This window comes from Macaca nemestrina, chromosome 3 (genome assembly GCF_043159975.1).
Source record: "Macaca nemestrina isolate mMacNem1 chromosome 3, mMacNem.hap1, whole genome shotgun sequence".
Lineage (NCBI taxonomy): Eukaryota > Metazoa > Chordata > Mammalia > Primates > Cercopithecidae > Macaca > Macaca nemestrina.
In genome coordinates, this window is record NC_092127.1 from 187,937,789 (window position 1) to 187,958,137 (window position 20,349).

At 43.7% G+C, this 20,349-nt stretch overlaps 1 protein-coding gene across 5 annotated transcripts in view; it reads left to right on the forward strand.

The window, feature by feature from the left end:
* Nucleotides 1-22: 22 nt before the first annotated feature.
* LOC105465852 (zinc finger and BTB domain containing 49) overlaps nucleotides 23-20,349 on the forward strand; it is a 32,752-nt gene continuing 12,425 nt past the window's right edge. For 2 of the 5 annotated variants that reach the window (XM_011714487.2, XM_011714485.2), the window contains exons 1-4: nucleotides 23-152; nucleotides 9,689-9,859; nucleotides 11,722-12,827; nucleotides 16,189-16,235. In XM_011714487.2, coding sequence (XP_011712789.1) covers nucleotides 9,708-9,859; nucleotides 11,722-12,827; nucleotides 16,189-16,235 — 1,305 coding nt within the window. In that variant the 5' untranslated portion in view covers nucleotides 23-152; nucleotides 9,689-9,707. Of the gene's footprint in view, nucleotides 153-175; nucleotides 3,054-9,688; nucleotides 9,860-11,721; nucleotides 12,828-16,188; nucleotides 16,236-20,349 lie in introns of those variants that run through there. The other 3 variants (XM_024787915.2, XM_011714486.3, XM_071093870.1) reach the window with 2 other exon arrangements.

The window sequence follows — 20,349 nt, forward strand, 5'->3', positions numbered from 1 at the left end:
GAAGTGACGCCATCGGAAGCAGGAGGGCGGTTCTGGCAAGCCAAGGGGGCGTTGTCGGGATGGTTCCGCGGCCGGCGGGTCCCTGCGAGCGCCTCTGAAGGCAGCTGCTGCAGGTGAAGAGTAGGCGGCGGGGCAGAGAGCGGCCTCCGAGGGTAAGGTGGCCGGCCTTGCGAAGGCATGCAGGGCTGGCGCTGGTGGGAATGGCCCGGAAGGAAAGCGAGGCCGCGCGGCCTGAGGTGGCGCAGAAGGGCATGGACCCGCTGTTCCTTCCGCATCTCAGGGGCACTCGAGGATACCCGGGGAGTTGGCGGCTCCTGCGAGAGTCAGCGAGCTTCTGCTCTGTACCCGGCATCACAGGGGACGCGAACTGAGACCCAGAAGGCCAGGTTCCGGGCCTGGGAGCCGGGCCTTGGAGCCGGGCCTTCTCCCTGGTGCAGCTCCCTCGGCCTGGAAACCCCACCCGCGTCCTCTCATCTCCAGGCTTTGCCCGCTGGAAGCCAGCCCGGCCCGCCACCGCTCCGCGCTGCCCATCTATCGGCTCCTGTTTCCTTCCGTCCACGCTGTAGTTGAGAGTAGCGCTTAAGACGGCAGAGCCCACAGCCTAGCTCAGTCTGATTACGGTGTGGCCTCCCTGTGCCTCAGCCCCGCATCTGTAAAGCGGGTATCATAGCGGCACCTGCGTCGCTGGAACCTTGTCATATTTCATGAGTTGGTGGTGCATGTAAATCGCTTAGACTAGTGGCTACCACTTAGTAAGTGCTCAATAAACGTTAACTATTGCTCCGCCCTTAAAACAGGGTCTGGCATACCGTGGTGGTCACTAGGTGTTTGTTGCTTAAATGAATGAATGAAAGTTGAATGGAGGATCCACAGAGTATTGTGAGAAACCTTCACTCCCAAGGTGTGTGTATGTGGGTGATGAGGAAGGTTTCACTCTGAAAGTGAGCAGTGTTGGGCCTGGAATAGAAGGTGTATTAGTTTGCTAGGACTGCAAACAAAATACTGGGTGACTTAAACACAGGAATTTATTATTTTCTCAGAGTTCTGGAGGTTAGAAATCCAAGATCAAGGTGTCCTCAGGTTTGGTTTCTTCTGAGACATTTCTCCTTGGCTTGCACGTGGCTACTTTTGCCGTGTCCTCATATGGTCTTTCCTCTGTGTTTTCACATCTCTGGTGTCTCTCTTTGTATCCAAATTTCCTCTTTTTATAAGAACATCAGTCAGGTTGTATTAGGGCCCACCTTAATGGCCTCATTTTAATTTTATTACCTTCTTACAAGCCTGATCTCCAAATACAATCACATTCTGGGGTGCTGGGGGAAGCAGTTTACCCATAACAAAAGGAATTCATGAGAATGGACAAGGAGGGAAATATTTTCCAACAGAAGTGACAGAATGGCCAAGAGTGCTCAAGATGTTTTTTGTGTTCAAGGCACATATGTGTACTTCAGTCTTGTTTGTGCTCTCCTACTGTTTTTGGTTTTGTTTTGTTTTTTCATTTTGTCCCCCTGAAAACTCAAAGAGGGTGAGCCCTCTCGTTTTTTCAGTCTGGCAGACTTAACTCACATTTCAGCATAGATGTGTCTTCCAGAAAGTTTTCCCTGACCCTCCCTCCCAAATTAATTTCTGCTTCCTCCATGTAATAACTCCGATACAGGGCTGGGTGCGGTGGCTCATGCCTGTAATCCCAGCACTTTGGGAAGCCGAGGCAGTCAGACCATGAGGTCAAGAGATCAAGACCAGCCTGGCCAACATGGTGAAACCCCGTCTGTACTAAGAATACAAAAATTGGGCGGGCGTGGTGGTGCACACCTGCAATCCCAGCACTTTGGGAGGCTGAGGCGGGTGGATCATTTGTGGTCAGGAGTTCGACACCAGCCTGGCCCACATGGTGAGCACCCCCCCGCCCAACTCCGTTATCCCTACTAAAAATATAAAAATTAGCTGGGCGTGGTGGTGCCTGCCTGTAATCCCAGCTACTCAGGAGGCTGAGGCAGGAGAATCACTTGAACCCAGGAGGCAGAGGTTGCAGTGAGCCAAGATCACACCACTCCACTCCAGCCTGGTCAACTGAGCAAGACTGCATCTCGGAAAAAAAAACCAAATAACTCTGGTACAGTGCGATGATACTTGTTTTTCCCGCTAGACTGATGCTTCATGAAGACATGGATGACCATATCTGATGTGTTTGCCATCGTACCTTCAGTGCCTAGCGCATAATGGGCACTGTAAAGTTAAGTGAATGATGGAAAACTGAGACATAGAGCCTGTGGAGGGCAGGGAACACATCTGTTCCATTTGTCAGCATTCCGTCCTCGCGACAGTCTGTTGCACATATTAGGCACACAGTGTCTGTTTAACTGAATTGGCCTTCCCGGTGTGATAAGAGTCAGCATAAAACTAAGACAAGTCTCCAGGTTTGTTTGCTTTAAGCCAGTGCTTTTATGAGTGGGGTAGAGGTGAGGAGCTACGAGTAAGCCATTTGAAAGTATGATGATGGTCTGACATCCTTAGGAGCCCTCTAAGGTAAGCTTGATATTAAGGTGCATGAACTGTGGGCTTTTGGAGAAGTAATCTATGAATGGCTCTGCTGAAAAGACATCCGCAGATTCTATCCAGTAGTGTTTGACCTGTTGGTAGAATTGAGAGGCCTTTGCTCTAGGAGCCCTCTCTGCAGGTCGAAATTCCATTCTGGCTGTTTTCTTTAGAAGCATTTCTTCGTTCACATTGATCTAAACTTTTTCTTATTTCTTTTCCCCCCATATTTTCATTTTTTAATGCCGTTCATACCATCTTTCCACCATCACATTCCTCGTATAGATTTGTAGCTTTTAGAACAAGAAAAAAACCTCTAAAAGAGATCATCCAGTCCAGTGGGGGCCTCTCCATTTTTATAGACAAAAAACTGAGGCCCAGAGTCTCTTCCATCCAGAAATATGTATTGAGCCCCTACTCTGTCGAAGACACTCTTCTAGGTACCAGAGATACATTGTTCAATAAGACAGAGGGAGTCCATGTCTTCACCACAGAACATTTTTACTGCTTGTCACCAGGTGAGTTAGTCGCAAAGATGGAAGAGAACTTTGTGCTCCTTCTGTCACACTATAACACCTTGTGTAGCACACGTTAGTCCTGAATTGTGCAGTTCCTTAATGCAATGCTTGTCTGTGGGATTACCTAGACAATCAGGCATAGGCAGTAGACTGAAGAGGCAGCTGATTCTGATCAAAGGAAACAGTGGTTATGAATGTGGCTTTGGTGTCAGTTTCCCTGGCTCTGAATCCCACCTCTGTCCCTTACTGCTTACCTATTACATTTTAGCTGTGTGACCATCTTCTCTGAACATGGTCAGGTTTTCTGTTGCTGTGTAACACACTACTCCCAAATTTAGTGACTTAAAAACTTTTTTATCTCATAATTCTGTGGGTTAGGTATTCCGGCAGATGTCAGCTGAGAAATTCTTCAATTCTCTGTGGTGTCAACTGGGGTCACTCAGTGGCACTCAGCTGAAGGAGGGGCCAGCCTGGAGAGGTCAGGATGACTTTCCTGGGAGCCAGCTGAACCCTTCTCTGTCTCCATGTGTTCTCTCCAGTTGGGCATCGTACAGGTGGCTCAGGCCTTCCATAGCCACTCTTCTGAAAGATGGGAAGTGGAAGCTGTTAGCTCTTAAGGCGTGGGCCTGGGAAATGAGCACAGCTTTATAAGCACAGAATCAGATTAAGGCAGAGCCTGCGTAGGAGGGAAGGAGACCTAGACTCCACTACCCCATGGGAGAATCATCAGAGAATTTGTGGCCATCTTAAATCTGCCAAATTCCTCATTGTCCTCACCTGTAAAATGTGGATAATAGTAGCACCTATCACACAGTAAATGAGTTAATAAATGTAAAGGGCTTAGAACAGTGCCTGGCATCTAGGAAACATAAGTATTTGTCATAATCATTACTATTATTAGGTATGAGATACTTTGTTGTTTATAGTTATAATTTACAGAACACATAAGAAATGCAAGATACAATTTTTTTCCAGACCTTTTTATAACCTTATTGAGATTTCCAGACCTTTTTATAACCTTATTGGGGTTTCCAGAGCTTTTTATAACCTAATTGGGGAGGTACAGGATTGACATCATGAAGTAATTTAGGGAACTATACAAAATGATATGGAATAGTTATTATTATTATTATTTTGAGATGGAGTCTTGCTTTGTTGCCCAGGCTGGAGTACAGTGGTGCGATCTTGGCTCACTGGAACTTCAACCTCCTGGGTTCAAGTGATTCTCCTACCTCAGCCTCCAGAGTAGCTGGGATTACAGGCATGCGTCACCACGCCTGGCTAATTTTTGTATTTTTAGTGTGTTGGCCAGACTGGTCTCAAACTCCTGGCCTTAAGTGATCCACCCATCTTAGCCTCCCAAAGTGGTGAGATTGCAAGCATGAGCCACCACACCCAGCCTATAATTCTTATAGTAAAAGTAAATTGTGTAACAGTTAATTCATCATAACTCTGGGGATTGTTCCAAATAACTTTTTCCTTTATCACTTCTGTAGAGCTGGAAAATGTCTAATTTTCTAATTAGATATCTACCTAATATACCTAGACATTTACATTTGTATAATTAGACAGTTTTACCTAATTTTAACAGTTAAGTCTGTGGAGGAGGGTTTCGTGTGTGTGTGTGTGTGTGTGTGTGTGTGTGTGTGTGTGTAAAATGTCTTTTTTCCCATGTGAAATAGCATAGCATAAAAGCACAGACTCCATTGTTTAGGGACCAAGATTCAAATCCTGCCTTTGGCACATAATAGTTGTATGATCTTGGATAACTGACTTAAAGTCTCCATATCTCAATTGTTTCTCTTGTAAATGGTGGTAATTGGGTTCTTATAGAATTGTTCCAGTTAATGGATGTTGTATTAATCCATTCTCACACTGCTGTAAAGATACTACCTGAGACTGAGTAATTTATAAAGGAAAGAGGTTTAATTGACTCACAGTTCCACATTGCCGAGGAGGCCTCAGGAAACTTAAAATCATGGCAGAAGGTGAAGGGGAAGCAAGGCACATCTTACAAGGCAGCAGGGGAGAGAGAACTGGATAGGGGGGAGCAGAGACTGCCAAACATTTTTAAACCATCAGATCTGCTGAGAACTCACTCACTATCCCAAGAATAAGAAACTGCTCCCATGATCCAGTCACCTACCACCAGGTCCCTCCCCTGACATGTGGGGATTATGGTTTGGTGAGAACACAGAGCCAAACCATAACAGATATGATATGCTTAGCGCAGGTCTGTGGTAAGTAGTCAGTAAATGATAGCTAAAAATAATGATAAACTTAGAAGCCTTTCCAGGCAACCAGCTTGGCAGGGGTGGATAACTGATAACTCACTTGGCTGTTACTAGCTTTGAGGATTCAGCACTGGGAACAGTGTTCGCCACCTACCATCATGCCTTTCTTTCTATACTTTTGTTTGGGGCAGTACCTCAGTGTTGCTCTTTGTCCCAGTTTTCTCTGAGTCTCACTTTGATCTCAAAGCAGATCATGCCAATACCGCAAACTCTACATATTAGAAACAAAGCTTTCCATAAAGAGATGAGGGGAATCAGAATAAGGTCTAGATTTGATAGGTGAGGTGATGGGGGATGAAATTTAGAGACTCTACATTGAAGGGGCATGCCGTTGAAGAAGTTTAGCAGAGAGTTGGAGATTGGAACTGGTAGCTGAAGCTAAAGTGTCAAATTTAGGAGTTGTGTTAGAACATATGAAAGCCAAGAATGAAAGTGATTGTCAAGGGAAAGAGGAGAGGGCTATAGTGCTGCACCTTAAGGAACATCAACGTTTGTAAGGCTTGAGGGAGACAGGTATAGCATAGGGATGGGACAGATCAGAGACATAGGAAGAGAACCAAAAGAGTTCTGGGAAAGGAGGGATTTCAGGATGGGAGTTGGCAGACCACATTGCCATGTGTGGCAGGAAAGCTGGAGAGGATGGTTGAGGACTGAGGAAAGGTCATTGTTGGGAAAGTCTGTTTCAGTGGAGTGAGTGGCAGCAAGGTTGCAAGGTGATATGGTTTGGCTGTGTCCCCACCCAAATCTCATCTTGAATTGTAACTCCCACAATCCCTCCCTGTTGTGGGAGGAACCTAGTGGGAGGTGATTGAATTATGGGGGTGGGTCTTTCCCATGCTGTTCTCATGATAGTGAATGAAATCTGATGGTTTTAAAAATGGGAGTTTCCCTGCACAGGCACTCTCTTTGCCTGCTGCCATCCATGTAAGACATGACTTGCTCCTCCTTGCCTTTCACCTTCTGCCAAGATTGTGAGGCCTTTCCAGCCATGTGGAACTGTAAGTCTAATAAACCTCTTTCTTTTGTAAATTGCCCAGTCTCGGGTATGTCCTTATCAGCAGCATGAAAACGGACTAATACACAAGGTGAAAAAGGAGTCATGAGAAAGTAAAGTGGTGGGTGTAGATAGCTATTTTGAAAAGCATGAAAGAGAGGCCTGTGATGACTAGAGGAACCTAGGTGGAGGGCTTTGTTGTTATCCTGTTTTGGTTTGTTTTCATCGTGGGGCAATGTCGGTGTGTTTGTTTGGAGGAGCAAGCAAAGGACAGGGTGAAGCAATGAAAGCTTCACTGATGGAACTAGGTTCTAGGGGAGGCAGGAAGGCTCAAGAGGAGAGGGAATGTTCATCTTGGGAAGGAGGAGGCACGTTTCATCCCGTGAAGCCTAAGGTAATGAGGGAGGGGTGAGTGGGAAATTTGGAACTGAGAAAAATTTAAGGCACTATGCTTATCAAGTTATACATGTGTTCAACTTTCTTTTCTTTATTTTTATTTTTTGAGACAGAGTCTCGCTTTGTCGCCTAGGCTAGAGTGCAATGGCGCAATCTCAGCTCACTGTAACCTCCCCCCTGCCCCCGGGTTCAGGTGAATCACCCGCCTCAGCCTCCCCAGTAGCTGGGATTATAGGCACTCGCCATCATGCCTGGCTAATTTTTGTAGAAACAGGGTTTCACCATGTTGGCCAGGCTGGTCTCCAACTCCTGATGTCAGGTGATCCGCCCACCTCAGCTTCCTAAAATGCTGGGATTATAGGAGTGAGCCACGGTGCCCGATTGGGTTCAACCTTCTTAGTGAAGTTAAAGTCACAGTCATTTTTATGAGTGAGGCAAAAAGACGTGGTGGGAATTAAGACACTGGAAAGATCACAGAGGAGCAACCCCAAACCCAGAGCAGGTTAAGAATCGTGGGGCTGGGTGCAGTGGCTCACGCCTTTAATCCCAGCACTTTTGAGAGGCTGAGGTAGGCAGATTGCTTAAGCCCAGGAGTTCAAGGCCAGCCTGAGCAACATAGCAAAACCCCATCTCTGCAAAAAAAATGTTTTAAATTAGCCAGGTATGTTGGCACACACCTGTAGTCCCAGCTGTGGTGAAAGGATCGCCTGAAACCCAGGAGGTTAAGACTGCAGTGGGCTGTAATCGCGCTACTGCACTGTAGCCTGGGTGGCAGAGCTAGATGCTGTCTCAAAAAAAAAAAAAAAAAAAAAAGAATGGTGGGAAAGTAGGTGACAGCTCAGCTGAGCCCTGATCTGGAAAGTGGGAAGGTCAGGTATAAGTAAAGTATTCCCAGGGCAGAACCAAAGGCTTTTAGAGGAGAGCACAGGCAGAGATCTGCAGTCCGCCTGCTCAGAATCACGGAATGCCTGTGATGCAGTTACCAGGCTCCACTATAGACTGACAGAACAAAATCCTGGGATGTACCCAGGAACCTGCATTTTTAACAAGGTCCCCAGGTGATCCTTATGGATGAATACAGAATCCTTCCATATGCCAGATACTAGTCTAAATGTTTACACAGGTTACTGCAATAACCGGTGAGATAGGGTAAGGACAGTGGGTCACAGAGAAGTCATTTGCCCAAAGTCATATAGCCAGTGAGAGGTGGAACTCGGTCTCCAACCCACTGGCCAAGAACATAGCTGGTTTGGGGAGCTACTAGTAGTTCATTTTGGCTGCCACATACTTGGAGTAATGGGAGATAAGTCTAAGTGAGACGTAAGGGGTGTGTTGAAAAGCTTAGATTTGGGCTTAGTGATGCAGTGACTTTTTCAGCAATGCTTAAGTACTGAGAGTGAAGGCAAAGAAAGCAGATGATGACTTTTTAGATTTTTAGTACCATACTGCCTTTTTTTTTTTTTTTTTTTTTGAGATGGGGTCTCTCTCTGTCACCCAGGCTGGAGGGCAATAGTACAATCATGGCTCACTACAGCCTCAACCTGCTGGGCTCAAGCAGTCCTCCTACCTCAGCCTCTTAAGTAGCTGGGGCTACAGGCACGCACCACCATGCCCACCTAATTTTTGTTCTTATTTTTCATAGAGACAGGGTCTCACTATGTTGCCAGACTGATCTCAAACTCCTGGACTCAAGTGATCCTCCTGCCTCAACCTCCCAAAGTGTTGGGATTACAGGTGTGAACCACCACGCCTAGTGCAGACTGCCTAACCTTCATAGTCTTATCCCAGTCTGGTTCCATTTCTTCCAACTATTTCTCTTCCATAAATCATCCCCTACTAGATTGTGCCCCTAGACGTCCAAGACCATGGCTTTCTGGCCTGTGTATTCCAGTGTCTAGCCCTAACTATTTGTTTAGTTGTGTGTCATGCGCTTTCGTTGTGTGTTTCCCTCACTAGAATTTCAGCTGCATGAGAGTGGCGACCTGGCGTGTTTTGTTCATTGTTGTGGCCCTGCAGCCTGGACACAGTAGTCAGTTGGTGAATAGAGGCTGAAGGATGAAACTTGCAGTGTCTACACAATGGCTTCCCATCCCATTTGGAGTGAGAGTCAGGATTCGTAACAGGGCCCGCAGGCCTGGGCATGACCTGACCCTCTGTGCCCTCTTGGATGTCATCTCCTACTACTCGCTCAGCCACACCTGAGCCCAGCAAGCTCCTGCCTCAGAGACTTGGTGCTTGCTGTTCTTTCTGGCCCAGGTACCTGCCCAGCTCCTTCCCTTCCTTCAGGCATCTGCTCAAGTAGCCTCTTAGAGAGGCACAAAGGCAAGAGTGAGGGGACCTGCTGCTTTGCAATGCCTCTTATATCATTGCCTGGTGATAGGTATTTTGACCAGTACCTTATCTCCCAAATTAGGCTCCTAATTTCCGCAACTTCTATTCAGTGACCTGTGTACAGGTGTTTGATAAATATGGATTTGATCTTATCCAGCTGGCTTTTCTTTCACCTTATACATCTTTATATATGTATATTTTATGTTTCATTTGACATATTCCTAAGTAGACACAGAGAAGTACATATAGTATTAACATGGTCATATTCTAGATTTGTACTGTTTAGATTCTGTGGCTTTTAAAATATAAGTTACAATTTCAGTCCCTTAGCCACATTTCAAGTGCTCAGTGACCATGTGTGGCCGGTGGCTACTGTATTGAGCAGTGCAGATACAGAGCATTTTCATCATGACAGATAATTCTGTTGAACAGCTGTGGTCTGGATGCCTCAGAACCAGAGGGAGGTGTGTGTGTGGGTGGGTGTGTGTGCACACACGCATGTGTATGTGTGATACTGTGATGGGAGAGTGAAGCACAGATCAGTCAGTGAGTTTTAATCCCATTTAGTTTCCAGTGAGGTCCTTAAGAATATCTGTCGTATCTGTGATTTTTTGCTGTAGGTCACTTGAATGGTTGAGCATGGACCCTGTTGCTACCCACAGCTGCCATCTCCTCCAGCAACTGCATGAGCAGCGAATCCAAGGCCTGCTTTGTGACTGTATGTTGGTGGTAAAAGGAGTCTGCTTTAAAGCACATAAGAATGTCCTGGCAGCATTCAGCCAGTATTTTAGGTAGGTATTTTAGACTTCATTCTCCTAGCTGTGAATTAAGGGTAAAGCTCTTTTAGTATGGAAGTATTCATATTTTGTTCTCCTTGGATTTCACTGTATTTATCTTTTATGGCACGTTGGATTTTGTAGGAGTTGTTTTAATTTTTAAGTTTGTTAATCATATTTATTATTTTTGCTTTTGTGTTTAGAGTAACCTGAAAAGAGGCTCTTAAGTAAAATGAATTCGGTATGATTGAAAGTATTTTGGTTCTTTGTCTTTCATTTTAATAATTCTGGTTAATGTCAGTCTTCTACATATATTTTTTATCCTTTCAAGATAAAACGATAGACAAATTAAGTTCCTGGTCAGAATTTTTCTGTGATAAGAAATCAGAGGGGAAAACATATTCTGTGTGTTGGATTTTTCTTTTCTTTTCTTTTTTTCTATATTGAAGCATTTTAGTTTTTGTTCCTCATTTGAATATTCTAAGAAAACCTTATAATCATTTTGGCTTATATGAAATATTTGTTTATAAATAATGAATAATACCAAGAAGCTGTGTTTCAGCTTATTTAAACATTATTCTGTATTCCCAGCGACTCAGGAGGCTAAGGTGGAAGGATCCCTTGAGCACAGGAGGTGGAGGCTGCAGTGAGCCGTGGTGATGCCACTGTACTCCAGCCTGAGCAACAGAGCGAGACTCCGTCTCTTAAAAAAAAAATCGTTAGAGTTAAGTGATTCTGCATAAGTTCATTTTGTTGTTAGCAGGTTTATCTCTCTTTAAATCCAAAGTCTCTCTTTTTAAAGTACTCTTTGTTTCCAAAATGCATACCATTTTACTGCTATAGTAGACAACATGGGACATGATTTGCTCCTTCCTTGATAATCCTGAATCATCAAATTGAGTCTCAGTTATTGTATAGGCCACATTACACATTGTAATGAATCAGCTTCTTAAGGTAGGTAGCAGGTTTTGTTCCCGTGAAAAATGATCGCAAACTCTTCGTTTGCTATCACGTATTTTTTTTTGTGTCTTCCCAGGACAATTAAATTTTGATATTGTGATACACAGGCTGTTTTGCACTTAAAAACAGAACTGAAGGCTGTTTGGGGGAAATAAGTGACTGTATGTGACAAAATGTCTTCAACTTACTTACCTGAGCTTATTATTTCATACATAATACAAATTTGTTCACCTGTGACCTTGGCTTGTACCCAGAATAAAGTGTCTGGGCTTTAGGGTGCCTTTTGGTATTCATTAACTCTTAGGATTTTTCTCACTGTTGGTTTTTGAACCACTGGGTGGCTGAAAATCCTAACAGCCAAATAAATTGCTGGTTACAAAGGAATGTATGTGGGGGGTTGGTTTATTCTAGCTATTTTTATTTTAAGTTTTCTAGGCATTTAGATGTGGAAATATTTAGACTAAATATGAAATATTGAAAAGTGTATATTCTTTAATTTTGTATACTCTATTAGTATGTATTTAATATATATGGATAATTACCTTTTGAAAAAATGTTTAGAGCAATCTTTTATTTCTTAGATCATATTGGGAATTATCTTAGAATCTTCTTGATTTGTGGTTTATCAGTCATATTATTGTATGTAATTTTGTAATGTGTAAATTTGAGTATATTTCAGAAATTTACTTTGAGATCTGTTTTGAAGTCTGTATATCCAATCCACTAATTTAATTCATCTGAATTATTTAGTTGGATGGTTTGCCAGGTTGTTTTAAAGGATTAAAACATACTTATGTTAAAAGTCTTGACATTCACAGAAGGATAGTATTTTTTGATATTAATATATGAACGTTATTTATAAGAAAAAGACAGTATGAATTTTTGACACTGTAAACAGATATTCTTTCTTTTACCAGGAGCCTCTTTCAGAATTCTTCAAGCCAGAAGAGTGATGTTTTTCACTTGGATGTTAAAAACGTCAGTGGCATAGGGCAGATCCTGGACTTCATGTACACTTCTCATCTAGATCTTAACCAGGACAATATACAAGTAATGCTGGACACAGCACAGTGTTTGCAAGTTCAAAATGTTCTGAGTCTGTGTCACACATTTTTAAAATCAGCCACTGCAGTACAGCCACCTGGCATGCCTTGTAATAGTACATTGTCTCTGCAAAGCACCCTGACCCCAGATGCCACTTGTGTTATCAATGAAAACAACTACCCCCCTCATTTACTGCAGGAATGTTCGGCAGATGCACAGCGTAATAAAGTGTTGGATGAATCGCATCCGCGTGCTTCACCATCAGTTAATCGTCATCACTCCGCAGGTGAAGTCTCAAAACAAGCCCCTGATACTTCAGACGGCAGCTGCACACAACTGCCTTTCAAACAGCCAAATTACTATTACAAACTCAGAAACTTTTACAGTAAGCAGTACCATAAACACGCAGCTGGTCCCAGTCAGGAGCGAGTTGTTGAGCAGCCTTTTGCTTTCAGCACCTCCACAGACCTTACCACGGTAGACAGCCAGCCTTGTGCTGTCAGTCATTCCGAATGCATCCTGGAGTCTCCTGAGCACTTACCTTCCAACTTCCTGGCCCAGCCTGTGAATGACTCTGCCCCACACCCTGAGTCAGACGCCACGTGCCAACAACCTGCCAAGCAGATGAGGCTCAAAAAGGCCATTCATCTGAAGAAACTCAATTTCCTGAAGTCACAGAAATCCGCAGAGCAAATATCTGAACCCAAGTCAGATGATGGTTTGACAAAGAGGATGGAATCTGCTAGTGAAAATACCCTAGAGAAAGCTAGCAGCCAAAGTGCTGAAGAAAAAGAAAGTGAAGAAGTCGTCAGTTGTGAGAATTTTAATTGCCTTAGTGAGACGGAGAGGCACGAAGACCCGGCTGCGCTGGAAGACCAGTCCCAGACACTTCAGTCCCAGAGACAATACGCATGTGAATTATGCAGGAAACCTTTTAAACACCCAAGCAACTTGGAGCTTCACAAACGGTCTCATACAGGTAACTGATTCAGTACCCACAGGCAGAGGGAAGGACGTGATGCGGATGCTCAGACACCACTGGCTCTTCTTGTTTTTGTAAGAAGTTTTGCTATTGCTTGATATCATTGATGATTTTAAACAAAATAAGGGAGATTAGCTACTTTTTGTTTTATATTTTTGGTGATACATCTGACTTAAAGTTTTGTAAATGGTTTTATAAAGCCACTTTAAAAAGGTGCATACTTTTAATTTTTATTTCAACTCTATTTTTGTATGACAAACCATCCATCTCTAAAGAAGTGTAGTAATTTTGGTGCACTCAGAATTTCAAATTAATTCTAAAATGGATTAGCTATATTTAGTTGTCTTTTTAGAATTAGATTAAGCTTATTTTTTGAAAGCATCATGTAGGTTAATTTAGACTAACATAATTTACTTTGAATAATTCTAAAAGTTCTCTTGGAAGGAATTTGAGTGTCTAATTTTTAAAATTCTGATTTGGGAGTCAGGAAGTAAACTTTTTAAATAAGAATCAGCTTTAACCATTTGATATTCTCAAAAGAAAATTCTTCCAATTTAAACATTGACTTGTCAAAGTTTTGTTATCTTAATTCATGCCTCTGTCTCTTTCCCAAAAGATTTTTTTAAGGTATGCTCTCTCGCTCTCTCTCTCTCTCTCTCTCTCTCTACATATATATATATATGTTTATATCTATACACACACAAATTATGTTATACAATATGTATATATTACTTTTCTTCCTATAATTAAACATGAGTTTAATAGCACATTACAGATGAACAACAATTAACTTATAGGCCTGAGAAATAACATGCAACAGGATGCTTCGACAACGCTGCTTTTAAGGTGTTTGTGTAATTGTGTTTGTTGATGTGATCTTCGTTATCACTATGGATTCCCAGTTTGCATTTTACTACCTTGTATTATTGGGAGATTTCTTTGATAAATGTGAAAGCCCTTTATACATTTTAGTGCATTTGAATATAAAGTACTGTTGTTATCACTAGTAGTTCAAAATTATTCCACGTGAAGGCAATATCACAGACTTAGTTTTGCCCTGAAAAAACTTTAGATCATTCTGTTTGCCTAAATCTCCTACAGCCTAATGAGTACTGCATTTTTATTTTATTTTATTTTATTTTTTGAGATGGAATTTTGCTCTGTTACCCAGGCTGGAGTGCAGTGGCATGATCTCGGCTCACTGCAACCTCTGCCTTCTGGGTTCAAGTGATTTTCCTGCCTCAGCCTCCCAAGTAGCTGGGACTACGGGCATATGCCACCAATTTTTTTGTATTTTTAGTAGAGACAGGGTTTCACCGTGTTGGTCAGGCTCGTCTCAATCTCCTAACCTCAAGTGATCTGCCCACCTCGGCCTCCCAAGGTGCTGGGATTACAGGCGTGAGCCACCATGCTTGGCCTGATGGCTGTAATTTTTTATTTGTGAAACTTACCTGCTTAGCTTTTAAAGGAATCAAAAATTGTTTATTCTGGGAGAACCTCTTTGAATGACAGATAGAGTCATGGCAAAGATGCTTACTGGGACCTAAATATCTACCAAGAAGGGCAGCAATTCTCAAAGTATGGTCTGGGGAACCCTTTTGGGGGGTCTGTGAGGCCAACACTATTTTCAAAATTGTCTAAGATGTTACTTGCTTTTTCCTCCTCTCATGAGTGTACAGTTAGTCTGCCCAAAGCGACATGATGTGTGATGAAGTCCTCCCCCTGGTGGCCTGTGAAGTGTGTGTTCACCTGTTCTAAAGATCACTCTGCTTTCATTTCTAATATGGTAGATATCAATAGCTATAGCCCATATTAACAAAAGCTCTTTAGGATCTCAATTTTAAGAGTGTGAAGGGGTCCTGAGGCCGAGAAGCCTGAGGCCTACTGGAGTAGGATTGTTAACCTTGGTCATTTATTAGTCTTAGTAACTGGTGACCTCTGTTTTCAAAGTCTTACATTTCTTATGGGGGCTTTAACTTATTATCTGTCACCCGCAATGATTTCAGACATAAATGCAGTTTCATTTATTGCAGTAGAGAATTAATGTAATTATTATTAATTTATTATTAATAATATATAATTATTCAGGGTCAAGGAAGCCATTAGACATTTTCGGGATAAAATAAAATAAAAATATCCTAGAATGAGCCCAGAAAGCTAGCAAGCTGCTTTCTTCAAGGTAGCAAGCCCCAACAATATAGCAGGAAGGGAAAACATTATTGTTACTTTTTTTTTTTTTTTTTTTTTTTTGAGACGGAGTCTCGCTCTGCCGCCCAGGCTGGAGTGCAGTGGCCGGATCTCAGCTCACTGCAAGCTCCGCCTCCCGGGTTCATGCCATTCTCCTGCCTCAGCCTCCTGAGTAGCTGGGACTACAGGCGCCCGCCACCGCGCCCGGCTAGTTTTTTGTATTTTTTAGTAGAGACGGGGTTTCACCGTGTTAGCCAGGATGGTCTCGATCTCCTGACCTCGTGATCCGCCCATCTCGGCCTCCCACAGTGCTGGGATTACAGGCTTGAGCCACCGTGCCCGGCCACTATTGTTACTTTTTAAAGATCTTAATGAAACCATTTGATTTCAGGGAAATGGAGAAAATGAGAGGTTCTTGGTGTTCAAAGTCTATTCATTAGTGTTATGTAGATTAAAGGCAGTACCATGGAGTGTGCTTTTAACTCCAGATCATGTTCTATAGGCCACATTTCAGAACAGCTATAGTTTTTTGTAGTAGAGTACCATTCTTACAATCTGTTCTGTCCCCAAGTGCAGTTACTTAGTTACTGAAATTAGAGGTGATAAAGAAGTCCGCAGAGGAGCACATCTCCCGAAATGAAATCCTACTTTCTCCCCTGAGCAACCAAGGCAGGAAGACTGTGGTGAGGGGCTCTTTCCCTTTCACACTCATGCTTCAGGAGGTCCCACTGTGTTTGGGGCTCTCTGTGCTCATACCTTGTGTGGTGTGAACAAGTGACCCTGTGTCTGTTAGGATTGGTGGTTGGGTGGCGTCAGGCTGAAGAATAGGTGAGCAGGATCGTGCTGTTCAGCGGGAAAACTCAACCACAGGAAAAGACCGCTTCCAGAACGTGGGTCTGCTCTGGATGCAAATAAATACATTGATTTTAACATATGTTTTGTTTGGAGAACAGTTTTATTTTTTAGAGGAAAATATTACTTTTATCATCTCTGTGTAGAAATAAAGGCAAGAGAGAGGTATAAGGAAGTAGACATTCCCCATTTTCATACGGTTAGGATGCAGAATGTAATGCCATTTTGAAACTACATAGGAGGTCGTTTAAACAAAAAATTATTGAACAAATACTAGTAATGATTTTACAAGTTGTTGTTTTGTTTTGTTTTGTTTTAGGTGAGAAACCTTTTGAATGTAACATTTGTGGGAAACATTTCTCTCAGGTGGGAATACTCTTATTTATTGTTAATAATTGGAAACCTGCAACACAGTGTTTTTTTTTTAATTGGAAATAAGACATACTTTTGTACTTGTGAGAGAAGCCTCTGGTGATATTTGTAACTTTAAAGACTTCTAAATAAATCAGGAGAAATCCTTTTCAAGAAAACAGATTTCTAGTTCTTTGAGAGAAAAATAGCATTTTCATGTGTGAATTCTTACAATACTTTTTTCTCCTTGCTAAGGGTGAGTCCAGACTTAGTATATGTCTTCCGTTTCATGAATGAAGTTCCTAGTAAACCACCTTGAGCTTGGTGTACCTGGAGGCTGCACATTGTGCTGGGATAGGCTGAAGACAAGTAGTCTCCTTATTCTTGTTGGGACTGTAGATTGTAGGATGTTGGAAAAAAGATGAAGCAAGTTTTGTTCCCTGTTTTGACTGCTACCTTTAGCTGACCTCCATTAATGTCATTTGGACACGAAGTCATTCACTCCTTGAGGAAACATTTGTTTTACCCTCCCATGGGCCAGGTACTGTGCTGGGCATGGGACACAAAGAAACCTAGAGACCTAGTGTTTTCTAGAAAATGGCTTGTGGGAACCTACTCTCTGAAACAGAAGGTAACTATTCACTGCCATGTGCAGTGCGCTGTGCTTCCAGAGGTAGAGCAGACGGAAGCTGTTCCAGGGCGTGAGGGCGCAGCTCTTCAGGGCACAGTCACTGGCGTGACTGTCTCACGCACAACATGGTAGATCGTGTGGCCGCAGTGCATGCCTGTGGAGCTGGGAGGCAGGCCCCACAGAACTTGGAAATGGCAAGCGCCATGTTTGCTCACATTCCCCCTGGAGCAGACTCTTCCAGTTTCTCTTCGTCTGTTGAGGGTGTGAGTTCCATTTTCTCACACACTGAAACCTGCCATCTTAATGGTTCTTCACTCTCCCACTCTCTGACTCCCTGCCTGCTGGAATTCACCAAGTCCTCATGGTCTCCCATCGCCTACTCGGTTGGGTTGTGTCCTCCTGGGTGGTTAGTTTCTCTGGGCCTGGGGCCGTGTCTTCTCTCCCATCCAGGAGGATGCCCAGCAGCCAGCAGGTGTTCAGGAAGGATTTTAGGAACTGGGCTGAGTGCTTGTCCCTCTGGCCGCCATTCTTGATGAGCGTCTGAGGTTCAGAGCTTGGCCTCTGGGGCTGGACAGTCTAGAATTGAACTCTGCCTCTGTCAGGGCTTAACTACCCTGTGACTCTGGACAAGCTCACATTTTGCCCTTTCAGTTTCCTTATCTGTGAAACATGGGTAACAAGATTAGTTAACCCTATAGAGTGTGAAGAGTAAAGGAGGTAATGATGGAAAGCCCTTAGAGCAGTGCCTGGCACGTTGTAATCGCTCGGGAAACGCCAGCATTCCCTGCCTTGTTGCCATCCGCTTTCTTCTGTCCTGTCCATCCTCATGACCCCCAGATGCTGGTCTTTTTGAGGCACCTCCCCACCCCCACCCCCACCCCCATTTTCATCTCAGCAGCTTTGGTTTGATGGGAAAAGCGTGAGACTCAGACTAATGACCATGAATAATTAGCAATCGCGACTTCTCTGGGCCTCATTCTTCTAATTTTTAAAATAGGGATAATACTACTTCATGGAACTAGTGAGAAGATGAAAAACTAGAGCTGAAAGCCCTTTATACATTCAGATTATGATGAGAGTCAAAGTTCCATCCTTCTCATGCCTTCTCCGACTCTCCGTAGCTGACTGTATAAATTAAAGCCAGACATTCAGTCAGGCTGCAGTCCACATCCACTCCTCTCTCCTGACACAGATCCCTGGTGCCCACATCAGAGGTTCTGATTCTGTGATTTGGAGTGGGGCTTGGGTATTGGTGTTTTTTGTTTTATGGTTTTGTGTGTGTGTGCGTGTGTGTGTGCGCGCGTGTGTGTGTGTAGACGGAGTCTCGCTCTGTCGCCCAGGCTGGAGTGTAGTGGCATACACTGTAACCTCCCCCTCCTGGGTTCAAGTGATTCTCTTGCCTCAGCCTCCCAAGTAGCTGGGACTACAGGTGCGTGCCACCACGTCCAGCTCATTTTTTGTATTTTTAGTAGAGACGGGGTTTCACCACTTTGGCCAGGATGGTCTCAAACTCCAGACCTCGTGATCCACCCACCTCAGCCTCCTGAAGTGCTGGGATTACAGGTGTGAGCCACCGCACCCAGCCAGGTATCAGTATTTTTAAAAATTCAGCAATTTTGGCGTGCAGCCAAGGTTGAGAACCACCACTCTAGCCCTTGACCTGCACTTGCTCTCTTAAATCCTACCAAGGGTAGCCCTGCCCAATCCAGAAACCCTTCCCTTCTGTATTCGTCTGTGTACTTTTATTAGGTTTCTATGATTGTAGAGTCATACGTAGTGATAGTTTTCAGATGTATATTGCTGCTTTATTTTCATAGTAAAGTATGAGTTTTGGTGAACAAGGAACTGTTCTAATGTTTGTTGCAAGCCTGCAGTGTCCATATGCTGTCCATGAGCTCTGCTGTGTGCTGGGAGCAGGGGCAATAATGGCCATGGCCTCCAGGAGCTTACCGTTTAGAGGAAGAAACAGACACGTAAATGATCGAGTACAGTGAAATGTCGGAACTGCTGACAGATATCTACAGGAACAATGTGGGCAAAGAAAAGGCAGTAGTCCTTTCTACCTGAAAGGTGTGTTTGGGACAGCACGAGGCCATGAAATGCTTGAGAGATTGCTTAGGTGAGCCCTGCAGACAAGCAGGCACTGGGCAAGCCTGGCGTCCCTGGCATGCTGGGGCAAGAAAGCAGTCAGATTGTCTGCATAGGGATGCGTGGTAAAGAATGCCCGCTGTTCCACCCTCCACCGTATGCCTAACATTATTTTCTTGTAATGAACTAGAGTAAATGTTTGTGGCTACAGGGGATTGGAATGCTCTTGTATAGAAACATTTACAAATAAGAATGCCTCATCCTGCTTACTGAGAATTTAGTATTTAGTGGGTTAGTCTTTTTAAAAAAGTTAACCGCAACCTGCATTATGAGTATGGCATGCCAGCATAAGGAAGTTAGCATCATCTTAGAGTGACCACAGAAGCTGCATCTGTCCGTGTGACTGGACACTGTATATGTCCAGATCTCTGCAAGGAAGAGTCATGTCATACTTTAGAGTATGACTGAGTCACACTCAGAGGGAAACGTTTCCTCTGTGGCATAGAACATGGACTGTTGGGAGGGCATTGGAGAGAACCAAAAGAGTGAAAAGTTTTGAGTGCCTGTCCTGTGAGAAACAGGAAAGAATGCGGGGTAATTAGCTCTCTTTGGGTGGAGGAGTAGGATTGCTTTTGTTCCTCCAAGCAGGCAGAAACAGGAACACTGGGCAGCTGGTACAGAGAGGTGGGTTTTGAGAGGCAGTACTCTCCCAGCAGCGCTGTCTAGCCAGCTGTCTGCCCAAGTCCGGGGGTGCTAGTGCCTTCTGCAGGATTACCCTATAGGAAGCGTTTCCAGGATGCTGATGTGGACTCATGCCAGAGGTGACAGTGTCATCCATCCATGGTGGAAACACAAAAAATAAGGACACTTAATGAGCTTTGCCCAAGCTATTACGTTTTCATCTCTGAGGTTGTATTTCCCACACCTTTACTGTTAAATGACATTTCATCAAAATAGTAGTTATTGTTTAAGTGATATCTCTATGTTAATCCTTACGTTTTTTTTTTCTTTTTAATTTTATTGCTTTGTGAAATCCTAAAGTCTTGAAAGTCCTGAGCTAACTGACTTTTAAGATCTGGAATCTCTTTTATCTCTAAATGATTACAATTCCTGACTTTTTTTGATGTAAACACTCAACTGCTGTTAAGAGTGCTCATGGGCCGGGCGCGGTGGCTCAAGCCTGTAATCCCAGCACTGTGGGAGGCCGAGAGACGGGTGGATCACGAGGTCAGGAGATCGAGACCATCCTGGCTAACATGGTGAAACCCCATCTCTACTAAAAAATACAAAAAACTAGCCGGGCGAGGTGGCGGGCGCCTATAGTCCCAGCTACTCAGGAGGCTGAGGCAGGAGAATGGCGTAAACCCGGGAGGCGGAGCTTGCAGTGAGCTGAGATCCAGCCACTGCACT